This window comes from Lagopus leucura, unplaced genomic scaffold (genome assembly GCF_019238085.1).
Source record: "Lagopus leucura isolate 7727_CA_CO unplaced genomic scaffold, USGS_WTPT01 Super-Scaffold_806, whole genome shotgun sequence".
NCBI lineage: Eukaryota > Metazoa > Chordata > Aves > Galliformes > Phasianidae > Lagopus > Lagopus leucura.
The window spans coordinates 3,289,014-3,303,672 of NW_024962260.1; the positions used below are offsets into that span (position 1 = coordinate 3,289,014).

The following is a 14,659-nucleotide window of genomic DNA, read 5'->3' on the forward strand; positions in this document are numbered from 1 at the left end:
CCCAGCTGTGTCCAAATGGACGTGTGCTCATTGCCAGGTTTTGTTTTAAGGCAGAAGTGACCTCCGTGCAGGCAGTGGTGTTGATGGGGCACAAAGCTTACGGTGTGCAGTGTCAGCAGCCTGCAGGCCACACGTACAGCCAGCTCCTGTGCTGTGTGCGTGGCTGTAAATGTGTGCCTGCACCTTCATTGCTTTCAGAAGCCTTTTAAAAGCTGTGACTTTGCAATTCTTTGTCCCAGACTGTAGTGCTGATGATAGAAATTTGGACTCTGCTTCCGAAGCAGTGTTAGGAGCAGCCAGGCAACTTTCGTGATGGATCTCAGAAACAAAACGCCTCCGACTGTTGTTGATCTTTTTCTCCCCCTCTATCATCCCTGCCTTAAAGCTTTGCAGGAAATGGTTTCTTCCTGGATGAGATCAGCAACTCTCCTCCTCTTTGAGGTCCTCAGCTGAAAGGTGCAAGGCACGCCAAGCTCCTCGCTGGGTTTCTGCTGCTCACATGAGGTCTGCACTGCCAGGGGGGTGTCTGGGCACGGGGCAGGCATGTTCTTGACTCTATATCTGGTCATAGGAGTTCCCATAGGTGTGCCCAGGATGATGCTGCCCAGCCAAACTCTGCCAGCCCTCAGGCTTTGCTGTATTGATGCAGCCCATATGCAGTGCCCAGCATCCCTTATCTAACCCAACGTGAGCAAACCTGTTGGGGTCAGACCAACATCTGGGAAGCAGTCAGCAGCTGATGAGCCCCCAGTCCCCTCCCAGCTGTGCTCTAGTCCTTCATCCTGCACGGCTGCAGCGTGCGTGCCTGTGTGTGTGCTCAGAGCAGCAGCAGGATGCGTCCCTTCATCCAGGCTGATCCTTTTTTCCATTAGGTTAGCTATAGACAGCCTCAAATCCCCCATTAGGTTGTTTTTTTTGGGGGGGTTTTCCTTTTTTCAGTGTTTGCATGTTCACTCCTTACCCATTAAGGATTCTCTGTGCTGGAAGGGATGTCTGTGTCGGTGAGAATGGGGACAGCTAGGAGAAGTAGCAGAGAGGCATGAGGATGAGATGCGAGAGGCAGAGAATGTGTTATGATCCCAGAGCACGAAAGCTTCCTCAAAGTGTTTTTAGGTGGGGGGTGTGGGTGACTGCTGGTGCCGTGTCGCAGCCCTCCGGGTCCTGGGGCCGTTTGGTGACGTTTCTGTGCCGCAGTATATGGCTGAGCTGATGTGTCTTTACTTTTGGGAAGTCAAAACCAAACGTTCCACTCCCCCCGAATCGGTGATCTCTGTGTTGATTTGTGTGACTTCAGGGTGGTTGTGTGCTTGGGGAGAACTTTTATTTTATTTTTTTTTTCGAATTGGAGGGAAATAAGTTTCCGAACCGCTGGATGGAGGTGCCCAGATGGGGTTGGTGTGCGGTGGAGGTTTGAGGAATGGCCGCCGTGGCTGTGAGCTTATAGCTTGTGCTTTATTTAAATGAACTGATGATGCCTCGCCAGGCTCAGCCAGAGTCAGTGCCTGAAGCTTTTTGTAGCCGCGATATCCCAGAAGAGAACCAGCGACGTCCTGAAAGATGCGCTCTTATAGAGCGGCCATAGTTATCTGTCCAAATATTTGCTTCCATTTTCAAGAGATAAAAAGTCATTGATTACAAACTTCCTTCTCTTGGTTTGTTCTTTGACTGTGTTCTTGCCAGGCCTGGGTGCCCAGGAAGGCGTGGGGATGGGGAATGTCATCAGCCGTGCCCGGTTCCCCTCTTGGAGCTGGTCCCAGGCAGGTGTGGGGGCTGTGGGGTTGGGGTGTGGGTTCTGATGAATGATGGCACCACGGGATAACCACAGCAATGGAAACCCAGTAGTGGGCTGAGCCACCCCTCTTCTGGGACTCTGCGTTCTGCCCAGTGTGGCCCCAAGGGATGGTGGTTCCCCTGCAAGCACAGCTGGGGGCTGCTGAGAGGGCAAGATGGGAATGCTCTCTGCAGGAGATGCTCCCTCGCAGCCTGTGCATGCCCTGGCCTTGTCCCAATGATGCTCTATCCCTGCCCCGGGGGTTTCCCAGAAGCTTTGGGGTGGATGCAGCCAAGCACTGCCCCCTGTGTTGGGGCAGAGGGCTGTGGTGGGGTTGTTTTTGGATGCAGGGTGTGTGCTGCGGATGTGCTCTTGCAGCACCCTTCCTGCGGGTGCAGCTCCTGCACACTGCTGGGCCGGTGCTTGCGGTCAGGGCGGGTTCCTCCTCAGCATCCCTGTGCTCTGTGAGCCTGAGTGCTGCCCTGGGCGGGTGCAAGGAGAAGCATTTAGGTGTGGGGGCTCTGTGAATGCATAGAGCCAAGACCCTGCCCTCCTCCTTTCCACACGGGGTCCCCTGTGCCATCCCATGGGGTCAGCTCTCAGGGATCTGTGCCTGCACCGTGCCATGGGCGCTGCCAGCTTTTGCACTGCCTTTCCTATCACTTCTGCTTTCACTTGTGCTTTGAGCACAAGCCCCAGCGTGCAGGCTCGGAGAAGCAGGGCAGTGGAATAGCCACGGGACCATCATCCTGGTAAAGGAGCAGGAGGCTGATTTCTGGGGTGCACACAGCCCCCTGGCCTCCGGTGTCAGCGTCACGTCCTCTTCTTGCAAGGCTCCAAAACCGCAGCCACATTTCCTGCCTGCCTCACTGGGGAGTTGCAGGCGGAGCGCAGCCCACGACACCCCTGGGTTTGGGACCTCAGCAGCGACAGCCACCGGTGCTGCAGCTCGGGGTCCCTCAACATCCCCCGGCACAGGTGAGCCTCAAAACCCATGGGGATGGAGCAGGGTGCCCAGGGGATGCATAGAGTCTGCAGGGGCTGTCACCTTCTTCCCCATGCTGCTCACCGGGATGTGAGGAGGGCGGATGTGGGGCAGTTTTGGGGCTGCATGTGAGCTGTTTGGGGACTGCTAAGTGCCAGGTGGGTTTGGGTGGTTTTAATCCTGCTCTGAGTGGATGCCCCCAGCATTATGTTGGCAGCACAGAGGGGGAGGAAGGCACTGGGGGTTCTCAATCTGCAGCCCGTACCATCCCCACACTTTCATTTCCACTCAGGCAGCCCTCCTGCACCCACTCTTCTCACAGCGGCCGTCTCCATCACAGCTCGTTTCCCATTTCCAGCCTCTCCACTTCCCTTTGCAAACTCTCTTTGCTCGGGTGGAGGGGCCTCTTTTCACCCACCCCATGTGTCCTCCCCAGGTCCCATGGCACTGGGCTACACTGTGCTGCTGGCACTGCTGCTCAGCACCCTGCAGGACTGCAGGCCCCGGCCCACGCAGCAGGACCTGCAGTGGGTCTGGGGGGCAGCAGAGAAGATCCCGGCTGAGCCCCCGCTGCCCTTCCGCAGAAGAAGAGCTGATGCTGGACCCCACAGCACCACTGTGATGCCTGTTAGCAATGAGATTGCATCCCCTGGGCATGACATGCTGATGGAGCCGGATAACATCACTGGGCAGCCCAAACCTTTGGTGGTCACCACAGCAGGTCAAATGGATGACTCTGCTGAGCCTTATGCACTGCTGGACACGGAGGCAGACAACACCTCCAGCCAGGCCTTGGTGCCGACCACGGCCAGTTCCTTGGGTAAGACCGATTCCCCCCAGTCTCAGCTCTTGGGCACAAAGTCACCACCGCAGCCAGGCAACACCCCCAGGCAAGCCAAGGCCTCGCTGGTCACCACAGTGAATCCATTGAATGAGACCAACACCCCTGAGCCCACTGTGCTGCTGGGCTTGGAGCTGACATCAAAGATGAACGACAGCACCAGCAAAGCCAAGGCCTTGGTGGTCACCACAATGGATCCTTCGGATGAGACTGACTCTCCTGAGACAGCGCCCAGTACAGCACCCCAAAGCAGCAGCACCATTGTGCCCAACCAGCTGATGGAATCCACAGGGCATGGCACGGATGGGACCGTCACCAGTGACACGGACATCTCCACGGAGCCAGGCTCAGCTCTTCTCCCCACCACCACATTTTCCAAAAAAACTGGCTCTCACCCTCCATGGGAGGTGGACACAACACCTTTATCCACGAAACCATGGGGGACCACAGCGTCGGAGCCCTCCGATGACCTGTGGGATAACAGCTCGCTGATGAACAAGTGCCTGCTGGCCATCCTGCTGCTGGCACTGGTGGCCGGGCTCTTCATGGTGTGCACGGCAGTGCTGGGCACCTTGCTTTGGCGGCGGGTGAGGACGGCTCGTCGGCAGCTCGGCCCCACCGAGATGATTTGTATTTCCTCCCTGCTGCCCGATAGCGAGCGTGCTGCCAGCAATGGTCCCCGGCGTGGCATCCCTGTGCGTCACAGGCTGCTGGTCGATGCCAGCTCCGAAGCTGATGGTGATAACCTGACGCTCAGCAGCTTTCTGCCGGAGCATTCCTGAAGCATCATGGTGATGGAACAGCGTGGGGTCCGCTGCTGGTGCCACCACTGTTCGCCTTGGAACTGTATGGAAAAGACTCATCCACCCCATTAAAATGCCTCTGCTACACAGATGCGGTGATCTCTCAGTGCCTGCCCACATCCCCATCCTGAAATATTGCTTCTCCATCCTCCTCCTCTGATGGCAGCAGCAGAAATGAAACCCTCCCAGGGTGCAGAGCGTATGGAGATGGTGATCCCAGGGTTCCCAACCTCATGCTGGGAGTGGAAAGGGTGGTGGTGCTGCAGTGGGTGTGTTTGTGGCTTAACATGCTCCTGCCTGCAGTCAAATGCAATGGGGCAAGGGGATGACACTGGGGCTGGTAGGGTGCTGCTGGCCTGTATCCCATACCCACAGGTGGTGGTTGTGGGCTCTTGGCCTTGTGTCCAGGGGGAGAAGAGGACTCTGGGACCATGCTGGTCTCACCTTGTCCCAGTGGGGAGGTGTTGGCCATCCCTAGAGTCATCAACCCAACCTCTTCCCTGTGCTCAGCTTGGAGGAGTCACCCAAGTGAGCAAAAATGGCTTACATCCCTGCCCCACCATAGGGCTGTGCCCCTGTGTCACCATCCTGGTCCTCCATGGGCACATCCTTGCATCCCCATCCATGTGCCATTTGGGCACAGCATCCCCACCCCTGCTCTTCCAGTCTCAACATCACCATCCCCAACGACTCCATCCCCAATCTCCCCATCCCTGTCCCAGCTCAGCATCCTGCTCCCACCATCCTCAGCCCTCTCCCCCCGCCCTGTCCCCATGTCCCCACCACCCTGCTCACACCACCGTTTGCAGCTGCATTTGGGCAGCGAAGCCCCTCCCCAAGTGCTGTGCCCCAATGCATCCGTGCCTCGAAAGCAGAGGAGTGGCCATCCCGCTCCCGCCCTGGCCTCTGTGTGTTTACATTCACGCTCTGCTTTGAATATTTTCCACCTCGCTCAATGTAAATGTTTACGGTGAGGCTGCAGGGCCGGTGCAGCGGGGATGGCGTGGTGGGGCCACCCCACAGCTGCTCTTCCATAATGACAGCTGTCTGCCATCAGATGGATGTGGTGCCACGCTCCTTGCGAGGGACAGGGTGTAGGATGGGATGTCCCCATGCCTTGAGCCACAACACAGGGCAGCGGCCAGGTTGGCTCCAAGGGCAGAACCGTGCTTGGGATGCAGTGGCTGTGCACAGTGCTGGGCAGAGCACAGTGCTGTGTTGTGCAGGCTGCTTTGTGGCTCACTGCTGTGCTGCCCACATGGCCACGCACGCTGTGGTGCAGCCCTGCAGGATGAGGTTCCCCCCCCAGCTATTTTGCTGCCACAGCAAAGAGCAAACCCAACGGAGCAAATTACAAGCAGACCAAGGCCGAAATTTCCCAAATTGCTGGTTGGGCTCGGGGCTGTGCTGAGCCGAGCCCTGTGGGCCCCTACCTTTCATCTGCCCCAAATTACACAGCACAGCCTGGGCGGTGCTGCCCTGCCCAGTCCCCAAAAACAGCATCGTAATGGTCGGTGGGTGCTGGCAGAGGGACCACCCCAAATTGTGCTCTTTGCAGACAGGGACAGTGGTTCAGTGCTCCCCAGTGCTGCTTTATTCCAAATCTCATCACGGACCCATGGTCCTTGAGACGAGGAATGGGGACACATGGCACGTAGTGGGGCCTTGGCTCCATCCCAGGCTCTCCTCTCCCTTTTAGGATTTGCAGATAATTTAAGGTCGGGATAAAGCAGCAGCTGTGAGCAGCCGGCGGGCTGCAGGCAGACGGACAGATGCATTATTTCTGGGAGAGAGGGGGTGACGCCGGGTGAAACCTGAACTGCGTCGGGGATGGAAATGGGGACAGGGACAGGAATGGAGATGCCCACCCTCATCCCCCACCCTGCGGTCCCAAAGCAGTGGCTTCTTAGGGGGATTCTGGCAGGGTCCCCAGGGAGGCGGGATGCAAATAGCAAGGGGATGAGGTCACTGCTTGAGTTACTTCAGCTGCAATGGAGGGGATGAGGGGCCAAGAAGGGTGGGATGGGTGATGCCCTCATTCTGGAGATGTTTCTGCACCTCAAGGCCACAATGTGAGCCATCAAAAGTCTCGGGGAACCAAGCCCCAAACCCTCCTCATCCCTGTCCCTGTCTTGGGCCCCATCCCTATCCTTATCCCTGTGGATCTCAGGGTAACACCTCCCAACTCTCTCTCTATCCTGGGGACATTGCTCTGCCACGGGATGATGGGAGCTATGTGACAATCTGGCCTCCAGGGAAAGGCCAAAGCTGAAAGGGGGTGGCAGAATGGACATCTTTGGTGTGCCTGGTGGCAGACAGGGTGGATAGGGTGTAAGGGGGGATGAGCTGGAGGTGATGGAGGGAGTGAATGAGGTGGATGGTATGGGTGGATGAATGGGATGGAAGAGACTGATGGGACTGATGGGGTGGATGGGATGGATGGGATGGGTGAGGCAGGTGAGCAGAGCTCTGCGTGCAGTTTTGATCCCCTTTTGTTCCAAGGCAGATGCATGATCATGCTTTGCAGGACCATGTGTCCTGAGCCCACATCATGGCAAGACTTAGGTTTACAGGGATGGGTTCCAGCCCCAGGTTGGGTTGCAGCCAAAGGAAACTGCATGGGGGCAAAGCTCACGTTTTGGGGCTGCACGTAGCCCTGAAGGAACCACGCTGTTAACTCCAACCCTTGCTACAAACCCCTCCTCACACCCCCCTTTCCTCACTTGCATCCCAAAAAGGAGTGTGGGGAAGGTGACCCCCTTCATTGAGCAGCCCCCAGCCCAGGGCCGCCCCACTGGGAGGGAGCCATAGTGGGCTGGGGGCCGCCTGCCCCTCTCCAGCCTCCCCCCTGCTCCCTCCCCAACACGGCCCTAATGAGAACAAGCTGGTCTGCTGCGCACACAGCCAGTGAGCTCAGGGCTACGGCGGGTGAAGGAGGAGGAGAGGAAGAAAAGGAGGAGGAGGGAACGGGACCAGGGCTCAGTGCAGACAGGCAGAGGAGCACGGGACAGACACGCAGTGCCGGTGAGGTGAGCCCTCTGAACCCCGAGTCTGTTGCATGGAGTCTGCTCTCCCCAAAGCTCCTACTTTCTAATGCTTTGTGCTCTCTTTTCTGCTCAAACTCCAATTTTTTGGGTGGCTTGATGGCTTTTGGGGTGCAGGATGGGGCTGCAGCTGCTTTGGAGGATAGTATGTCTGCACAGCACCGAAATCTCCAAATTCATGAGTTGCAGAAAAGCAGAGTTGCATCTGCGTTGGTGTGGCAAAGCCAGGGATGGGGCCACATGGTGGGGATGGGGACAAGGAGACGGCAGTGGTCACCCATTTGGGTTTCGTGTATTGACTCTACAGCTGCTGGCTCCTTTTGCAAACAAAGTCACATTCCTGGGACATGGGATCGCACCCCAATCCTGAAACTGCATCCCCCAAACTCCCAGCAGGGATTGCAGGGCCACCTCCCACCCCGTGCACGCGCTGCTTTAATGCAAACCAGATTTCTGCAGCCAGAGAGAGCTGGAGCGCCAAGAGCTCCGGCTGGAGGCTGAGACTGGGGGGAGAGAACCCCAAGCTGGTCGGGATTTGGGGGTGTAAGGATGGGAGATGGGCCTGGGGGGATGTGCTGTGTCTGGTACCGGTTGAGCTCCTGCCAGCCTATTTATAGCTGAGCTCAGGCTGGGAACCGTTTGGAGCGCGCAGCGCTGGGACGAGCGTTGGGAAATGCGGCGGCTCCATCTGTGTCAGAGTTTCCACTTGGAAACCTCAATTTTCAGGAATTTTCAAACCAGACGAAGGCAGCCTGCAGCCAGCTCTTGGCTCTCACCCTGGTCACCTCGTCGCGCACGCAGCGTCCCCATGACTTGAGCAATCGCGTTGGGCTGCTTTCCATCTATTTTTACAGCCCCTCTTCGCAAAACAAACACAAACTTTGCTTATCCTCACCACTGCAGTGAGTCCATTTTTTGCTTTTCTTGAAGAATTTCAGCTGTGTGTGGCTGGGGGTCAATGCACTGCTTGGGTTGGGGTCAATGTGACGCAGTCTTGGCTTGGGGTTTGGGTTTTTCCTCCAGTAAGCCTTAATGTTTTGCTGTCCCCCTGCTCTCTGCAGGGCGATGGCGGCGCAGCTGCCCGCGTGCCTTCTGTTGGTGTTTCTGGTGGCCCTGGTGCACTCGGCAGCCCCACGGCACGTGGCTGCGTTCCACGAGCCCAGTGTTGGCAGCGGGGATGGAGAGGAGGCCTCTGCTGTGCCCCCCGCCCAACCCGTGACGCCGGGAAGCGGCCCCACAGTGGGGGACGCGGTGGGGACAGCCATCACCAACAGCTCGGCGCCGGGCAACGTCTTGGATGGGTTGGTGGATTTCTTCAAGGAGTACATGCTGCTGGTGGTGGTGGTGGGATCGTTGGCCTTCGTCTTGCTCTTCATCATCTGCGCCGCCGTCATCGTGCGGCAGAAGCACAAGGCGTCAGCCTACTACCCATCTTCCTTCCCCAAAAAGAAGTACGTGGACCAACGGGATAAGACTGGAGGGCCTCGGGACTTCAACGAGGTGCCTGAGAAGGCTCCGGACCCCGACGCTGAGGAGCCCCTGGACTGTGGACGACAGCTGCAGGCTGACATCTTGGCTGCAGCCCAGAACCTCAAATCTCCCAATAAAGCGCCGTTGACCAACGGGGCCGGTGCCCAGGGAGAGCACGAGGGCGGGGAGGAAGAAGGCAGCGAGCATCCCATTGAGCCCCATCCCCTGAATCAAGATGCTGAAGGAGTGGGGTCAGAGGCAACAAAAGCAGAGGGCAAGGAGGTCCAAGATGGCTCTCCCAGCACCTAGTGCCAACCATGGACTAGGAGCCGGTCTCCTGGCGGCCCTGCTCACCGCCCACCCGAACGTGGAGGCTCGAAGAAGCCCCGATGAAGCCCCACACCCCCCTTCTTTACCTCCCCCTGACCCCATACAGCCATGGGAGGCCATTTTTGAGCTGCGCTTCGGGCCGTTGAGGAGCTCAGTGCAGCTAAACCCATCGCTTGTGCTCTCTCCATGGGTGCTTTCCTTGGATCCCCCCCCCAAAAATAAAGAGAGAAACCCAGGCTGGGTCTCCCCACCGTCCTCGCACAGCTTTTTTGCAGATGTTATTTTTGCTCATTATCGCATCCTGGCCCCCACCCAGGTAACAGGGCATGGAGGTGCCATGACCCATGACTTCATGACCTTCTATGGTGGCCTAGAGACATTGCAGACCCCTCGGATCAGCTGCTCCCATCCCATTCTTCCAACGCCCCCCCCCCCCCCCCCCCCCAGTGCTTTGTGGAGATTGGAGGCATTTTGGACTTGTTTTGGTGAGAAAAAGAAAGGAAAACCTTAGCCAACCTTAGCAGGATGCAGTGACAATGCCCCCATCCTTTTGTTTGCATGTCCTGAATGTCACAGACCCGTCGGAAAGCACAGTGAACAGAGCTCAGAGAGGAGCTGGAGTTTTGCCTTATTTTCTTAACCCCCTTTGCTATGAATAAAGACATCTATTATGCACATTTCTTCCTCTCGTGTGTGTTTCTTGAGTTGTCAGGATAGGCAAGCCATGGGCTCAGTGCCATCCTTCCCTGGCAGTGCATGGGGACATCAGGATGGGCAGGGGAGGCTCTGCTCTGCAGCAGGCAGCAAAATATTTTGTTTAGAAAACTGTAACAGCATCCTTCCCAGAGTTATGCTCCCTACAGCTGCGTGCTTGCTGCTGGTGACACCCTCAGAGCCAGGGGACGTAGTTATCACTTGCACAATCTGCATGCAATTCTCAGAAACCGTTATCTAGAGTCACACAGCAGTGTGAGTGGGGAGGGCACGGCGCTGCCTCGCCAGGGTGCAGAGCTCTGGGCTGAGATCCTCTCTGGAGAGATGTACACAGGCTTGTTTCCTGATCTCACCCTGGTTTGCTTTGAGAATTCAGTCACTTTGCTTTGTCCTGCAGCAGGAAGAGCTGATGGAAGGCAAGAGTCTGCTGTACCAGGAAGGCAGCACATGCCTGTATCCTCATGTATGGGAGGCATTAGGTCATGGGCTGACCCAGTGGTTGAGCACCTGGTGAAGGGGTGTAGCCAGCCCTGGGAGCGCAGGTGGAAGCAATTCACCTGTGTAACCCTGGGTTACACTGCCTAACCTCATTTAAGGGCTGGCAGCCACAAAGGAAGCATCTCTACCTGGAGATCATCAGGTTTGATGAGCCCTGATTCTTGGGAAGGGGTAAGCGATTCTGTTTTTATTCCTGGATTGCGACTACTATCGTTCTTGGGTTTAAAGCAACTGTATCTGCTGTCACTTATCCTTACCCCTCACGTTCCTGTTTGCCTTTATATTCACATCTCAACATCCTGCGTCCTTCTACCACTGCAACCCCACACTTACGCATCCCCGTTACTCCAGCTGACAGCATTTGGCAGGGAAACCAAAGGATTCCCCCAAACAGGGACGTGGCAGCAACCCACTGAGATTCCCACCTCATTCCTCAGCGCTCTGTGGGGCAGAGGAGAGGTCAGCAGAGCCCCACCAGATCCCTGCAACAACCACAGCGCAGGTGGGAACATGGCCATCCAGATGCCTTCCCAGCACAAAGTGAGTGCTGGCTTTTTATCTCCCTCCTGCTCTTTGCCCGAGGGGCTTTTATGAGCACAACCAACCCATTCTGTCCCAAAGTGCACATGGGTGGCTGAAGTTTCCCTGATTATTATTTTTTTGACTGGCAAAACACGCAGTTGCTCCCAGGGAATGATGTGCATTCCTTGTTACAGGAGGGGCAACGCCAAGGGCCAGAGTCCAGCCTGCAGCTCAGCGGTATGTGGAGGAATGGGCACAGGGTGGTGCTGAGCTGAGGGACCACAAACCACAGCAGCAAGAACACGTGTCCTGCTGGGCAGATGAGGGCACTGAGAAAATCGTTGCACTGCAGACAGAAACCAGAACGAGCCACTTATTTTTCAAACTCATTGTTTTTAATGCAGCTGTGAAACATCATATAGGTATGAAAACTGGAAAGGAAGATAGGGCGGGGTGTGGGGTGAGGATGTTTTAAATCTGTAAGAGCAGGGGAGGTTTTTCAAGTGTTATTATCTTTTGATTTGAAGATCTGTGGCAACGCTCCCTTGGAAAATAGCCATCAGCGTGAGGCACAGGGGAGCACGGAGGCCTGAAGAACAGAGGGTAAGCCATGCTGTGTGGCCATAAAACGCTTGTTTTGAAATGATGCTGTGCCCCACGCTCCCAGGGAGCCGGCTCATGTGGTGGGTGTGCAAATCTTTCACTTAGTGAGCATTACCCTTGCTCTCTCCACAACTCACCTCTCCAGCAAAGCAGTTCAAGCAGCTTTAGCTGCGCATCTGCCAGGCTGTGTTTTTGAACTTCCTTCCACAGCTGAAGAGAATCCAGCCCTAAAACTACTAAAGGCAACAGAGGCTGTCAGAAATAGCATCCAAAATCAGCTCCTGCAGCAGGTAAGGATCCCCTTCTGTCCCTGGCTTAGTAACAAGAACACTGACTGCTAGCTCTGCTTTGGAGGGGATGGGAGAAGTTCAGAAGACACCCCCAGAGAGTACAGACTGACTCCTGGTCTTCCAGGGAGATTCCCCTCAGTATTACATCCCAGTTAAGCTATTTGCATTCTGTGTTTGAATCCTCAGTGTGTATTTAATCTCTTTTAACGGTATTTAGCAAATTGAAGGGTTTGAATGCTTTTAAAAGATGCTCCAACGTTAACTCTCCTGCTATTGGAGGATATGAGCACAAACAAGACCTGCCAACGCTGCTGGGTCTGTGCTTCCTGGCACCCAACCGCAGTTGCTATGTGCTCACCTCCCACAGTCACACAGTCAGTGCCCTCTAGTGCCTGCTGAAGCATCCCAGCTCCTCCCAGAGAGCAGCATGACGCAGGGGATAGACAGCATGTGAGAGGTCACAGATTGTGAAACCAAACTCCAACACAGCTGCAGACAAACCACCCAAAACTTATATACTGCAATGAATTACATAGTGACCTGCGGATCTTACATCAAGACCAAGGCAATGTTTCCCACCAAACTCTGTAAAACAATAGGCAAAACTATACATTTCCAGAAGAAAAAAGTGCAGCCCTTCCAATGCTGGAACAGCAGGATTCTTTCTCTCTTAAGAAGCTACTGGGGTTCCCGGCAGTGGAGCAGTCCTTCACTTTTGACATTTCAAAACCAGTCCCAACAGGACAAAGGCTGCTGAAATACCCACGTTCCAGTCACTTAAGCACTACCAGGGTGGCTACACACACAGGAGCAGTGACACATTGTGCGTTGAGTTGTGCGTATTTTACAGCTTCTCGAGTAGTGCACAGGATTCTATTAAAAGCTAGAATAATTGCACTGCAAATTTAACTGGAATGAAGACAACCTCTACAGTCCATTTATGAATTAGTTTGCTTTCTGCTCAGACTCTCCTTTCTTTGGATCCTGCTTCAACTTGTAGTCAGCCAAGGCAGCCTTGATTGCATCCTCAGCCAGCACTAGAGGGGGAAAAAGCAAGCATAAAACAATGTCTTTTACAAGACAGTCATTTACAGACATTTCAAGAACAATGACAAGCCACATAGAACAAAGAATGCAATACAAGCAGAAGCAGCCAGCAGTACCCACCACTGTGGGTCAGCCTTAGCTGTTATGTGTGCAGAAACTTTATTTGGAAAACGCACAAAAGCACTGGTGCTTTCAAATAAAAACCTGTTTGATTCTTTACTTACTAGAGCAGTGCAGTTTGACTGGAGGAAGGCAAAGTTCTTTTGCAATATCCGTGTTCTTGATTTTCAATGCTTCATCAACCTGAAATGTATGGGTAGGGTACAGTCATCAGTCACTTTGCATACACATGATGCACACACACACTACACAGGCATTTGCTGCCAGTGTGCTTCAAGGCTCTGGAACCAACTGAGAAGGCAGTAAAGGATGCTGATGGTGTTCTACCATGAGAAAAGCCTTTTGACAATACCTTTTCATTTTTCTGCTTTTTATTCTGCTTCTCCCAAGCAGCAAATCTGCAACCTACTGTAGGGAACCTCCCTTAGCAGGGCAGTTGGACTAGATGATACTCAGAGGTCCCTTTCAACCTCTGTGATTCTGTGAAATGTAAGGAACGTCTCACAGCAAGCAGTGGTGGTTAATAAACCAAAGCATACTACTGTCACTGATTGCTCTAGGTCTGTTTACCTTCCATTGTAATACAGAAGCATTCTGCTTGTCAAAATGCCAAAAACATGGAGGTCATCAAAAGACATTCCACTATACAAGTGCTTTCAGAATCAGTGCTCATTACCTATTTTTTTTATTGTTGTATAGCACAGAAAGCTTCTTCACAGCTTACTGAGGGTTCCCAGAAAAGGCAAACGCTGCTTCACAAATTAGGCCAGAAAAGATTAAACTGCATTCTCAGCTTGTATGTGTACCTAACACTTGGAGTGCACCTCTTTAGACCCATTTCATTCCCTGATCCCAGGGGTAGGTGTGAATATGTAACTGCTCCTCACCGCAGCCCTCAAGCCAAGCCCTTACCGTTTTCCCTTTCACCCACTCTGTTGCCAGCGAGCTGGAGGCGATGGCAGAGCCACAGCCAAAGGTTTTGAAGCGAGCATCAACGATGCGGCCGTTCTCATCCACTTCCACCTGTGAGAACGTCAGAGGGGTGCTCAGTTCCACAAAGCACAGGAACCACCCACGCAGGGCCAGGGATAGGAGAGTGATTTTAGGGCTGGGGGTCTTTGGATTTTAGATCCTGGGGAGGGACTTCAGGGTACGAGGGAACGTGACAGGGAAACCTATGTCAAAGCCATAGGATGGGAGACAGCTGCGAGTTGGGGCCTCGCAGCGGGACTCTAGGCTCCCCTCACCTGCAGCTTCATGACGTCGCCGCAGGCCGGGGCGCCCACCAGGCCCGTGCCCACGTTCTTTGCGTTGCGATCGAGAGAGCCCACGTTGCGCGGGTTCTCGTAGTGATCCACCACCTGCGAGATGAACGCATCACCGACAGTCCCCAGAAGCCGCTATCGGCTCCTCCCAGCCCTCCCCGCCGCCCCTCACCTTCTTATGGTAGCCCACCCCCGCCGCCGCCCCCCCGCCCGGGCCGCAGCAGCGCCGCCCCCGCTGCCCTCAGCGCCGCCATCTTGCGTCTGCCCGCGCCTGGCAGCGGTGCACATCCCCTCCCTCCCAAGGACCTCAGCCAGCCAAGGCCCCGAGGTGTCCGCGGCGCCGCCTGCGCCGCCGA

At 55.2% G+C, this 14,659-nt stretch overlaps 3 protein-coding genes across 4 annotated transcripts; 2 read left to right on the forward strand and 1 right to left on the reverse strand.

Moving 5' to 3' along the window:
• The first annotated feature begins 2,346 nt into the window (after positions 1-2,346).
• On the forward strand, positions 2,347-6,952 carry SELPLG (selectin P ligand). The gene is made up of 2 exons (XM_042866078.1): positions 2,347-2,749; positions 3,193-6,952. The coding sequence occupies exon 2, from the start codon at positions 3,198-3,200 to the stop codon at positions 4,377-4,379; it is 1,182 nt and encodes a 393-aa protein (XP_042722012.1). The 5' UTR covers positions 2,347-2,749; positions 3,193-3,197; the 3' UTR covers positions 4,380-6,952.
• Positions 6,953-7,335: 383 nt separating this feature from the next.
• Positions 7,336-9,921, forward strand: TMEM119 (transmembrane protein 119). 2 transcript variants are annotated; one of them, XM_042866080.1, is made up of 2 exons: positions 7,336-7,424; positions 8,506-9,921. In XM_042866080.1, exon 2 carries the CDS (start codon positions 8,510-8,512, stop codon positions 9,221-9,223), a length of 714 nt encoding a protein of 237 aa, XP_042722014.1. In that variant the 5' UTR covers positions 7,336-7,424; positions 8,506-8,509; the 3' UTR covers positions 9,224-9,921. The 2 variants fall into 2 exon arrangements, with proteins under 2 accessions (XP_042722014.1, XP_042722013.1); XM_042866079.1 differs by having other exon boundaries at positions 7,337-7,429.
• Positions 9,922-11,355: 1,434 nt separating this feature from the next.
• On the reverse strand, positions 11,356-14,557 carry ISCU (iron-sulfur cluster assembly enzyme). Its single transcript, XM_042866022.1, is given in 6 exon segments — positions 11,356-12,908; positions 13,143-13,221; positions 13,951-14,061; positions 14,286-14,399; positions 14,476-14,515; positions 14,517-14,557. Coding segments are annotated over 6 exon segments (477 nt in total). The 3' UTR covers positions 11,356-12,816.
• Between the last annotated feature and the right edge of the window lie 102 nt (positions 14,558-14,659).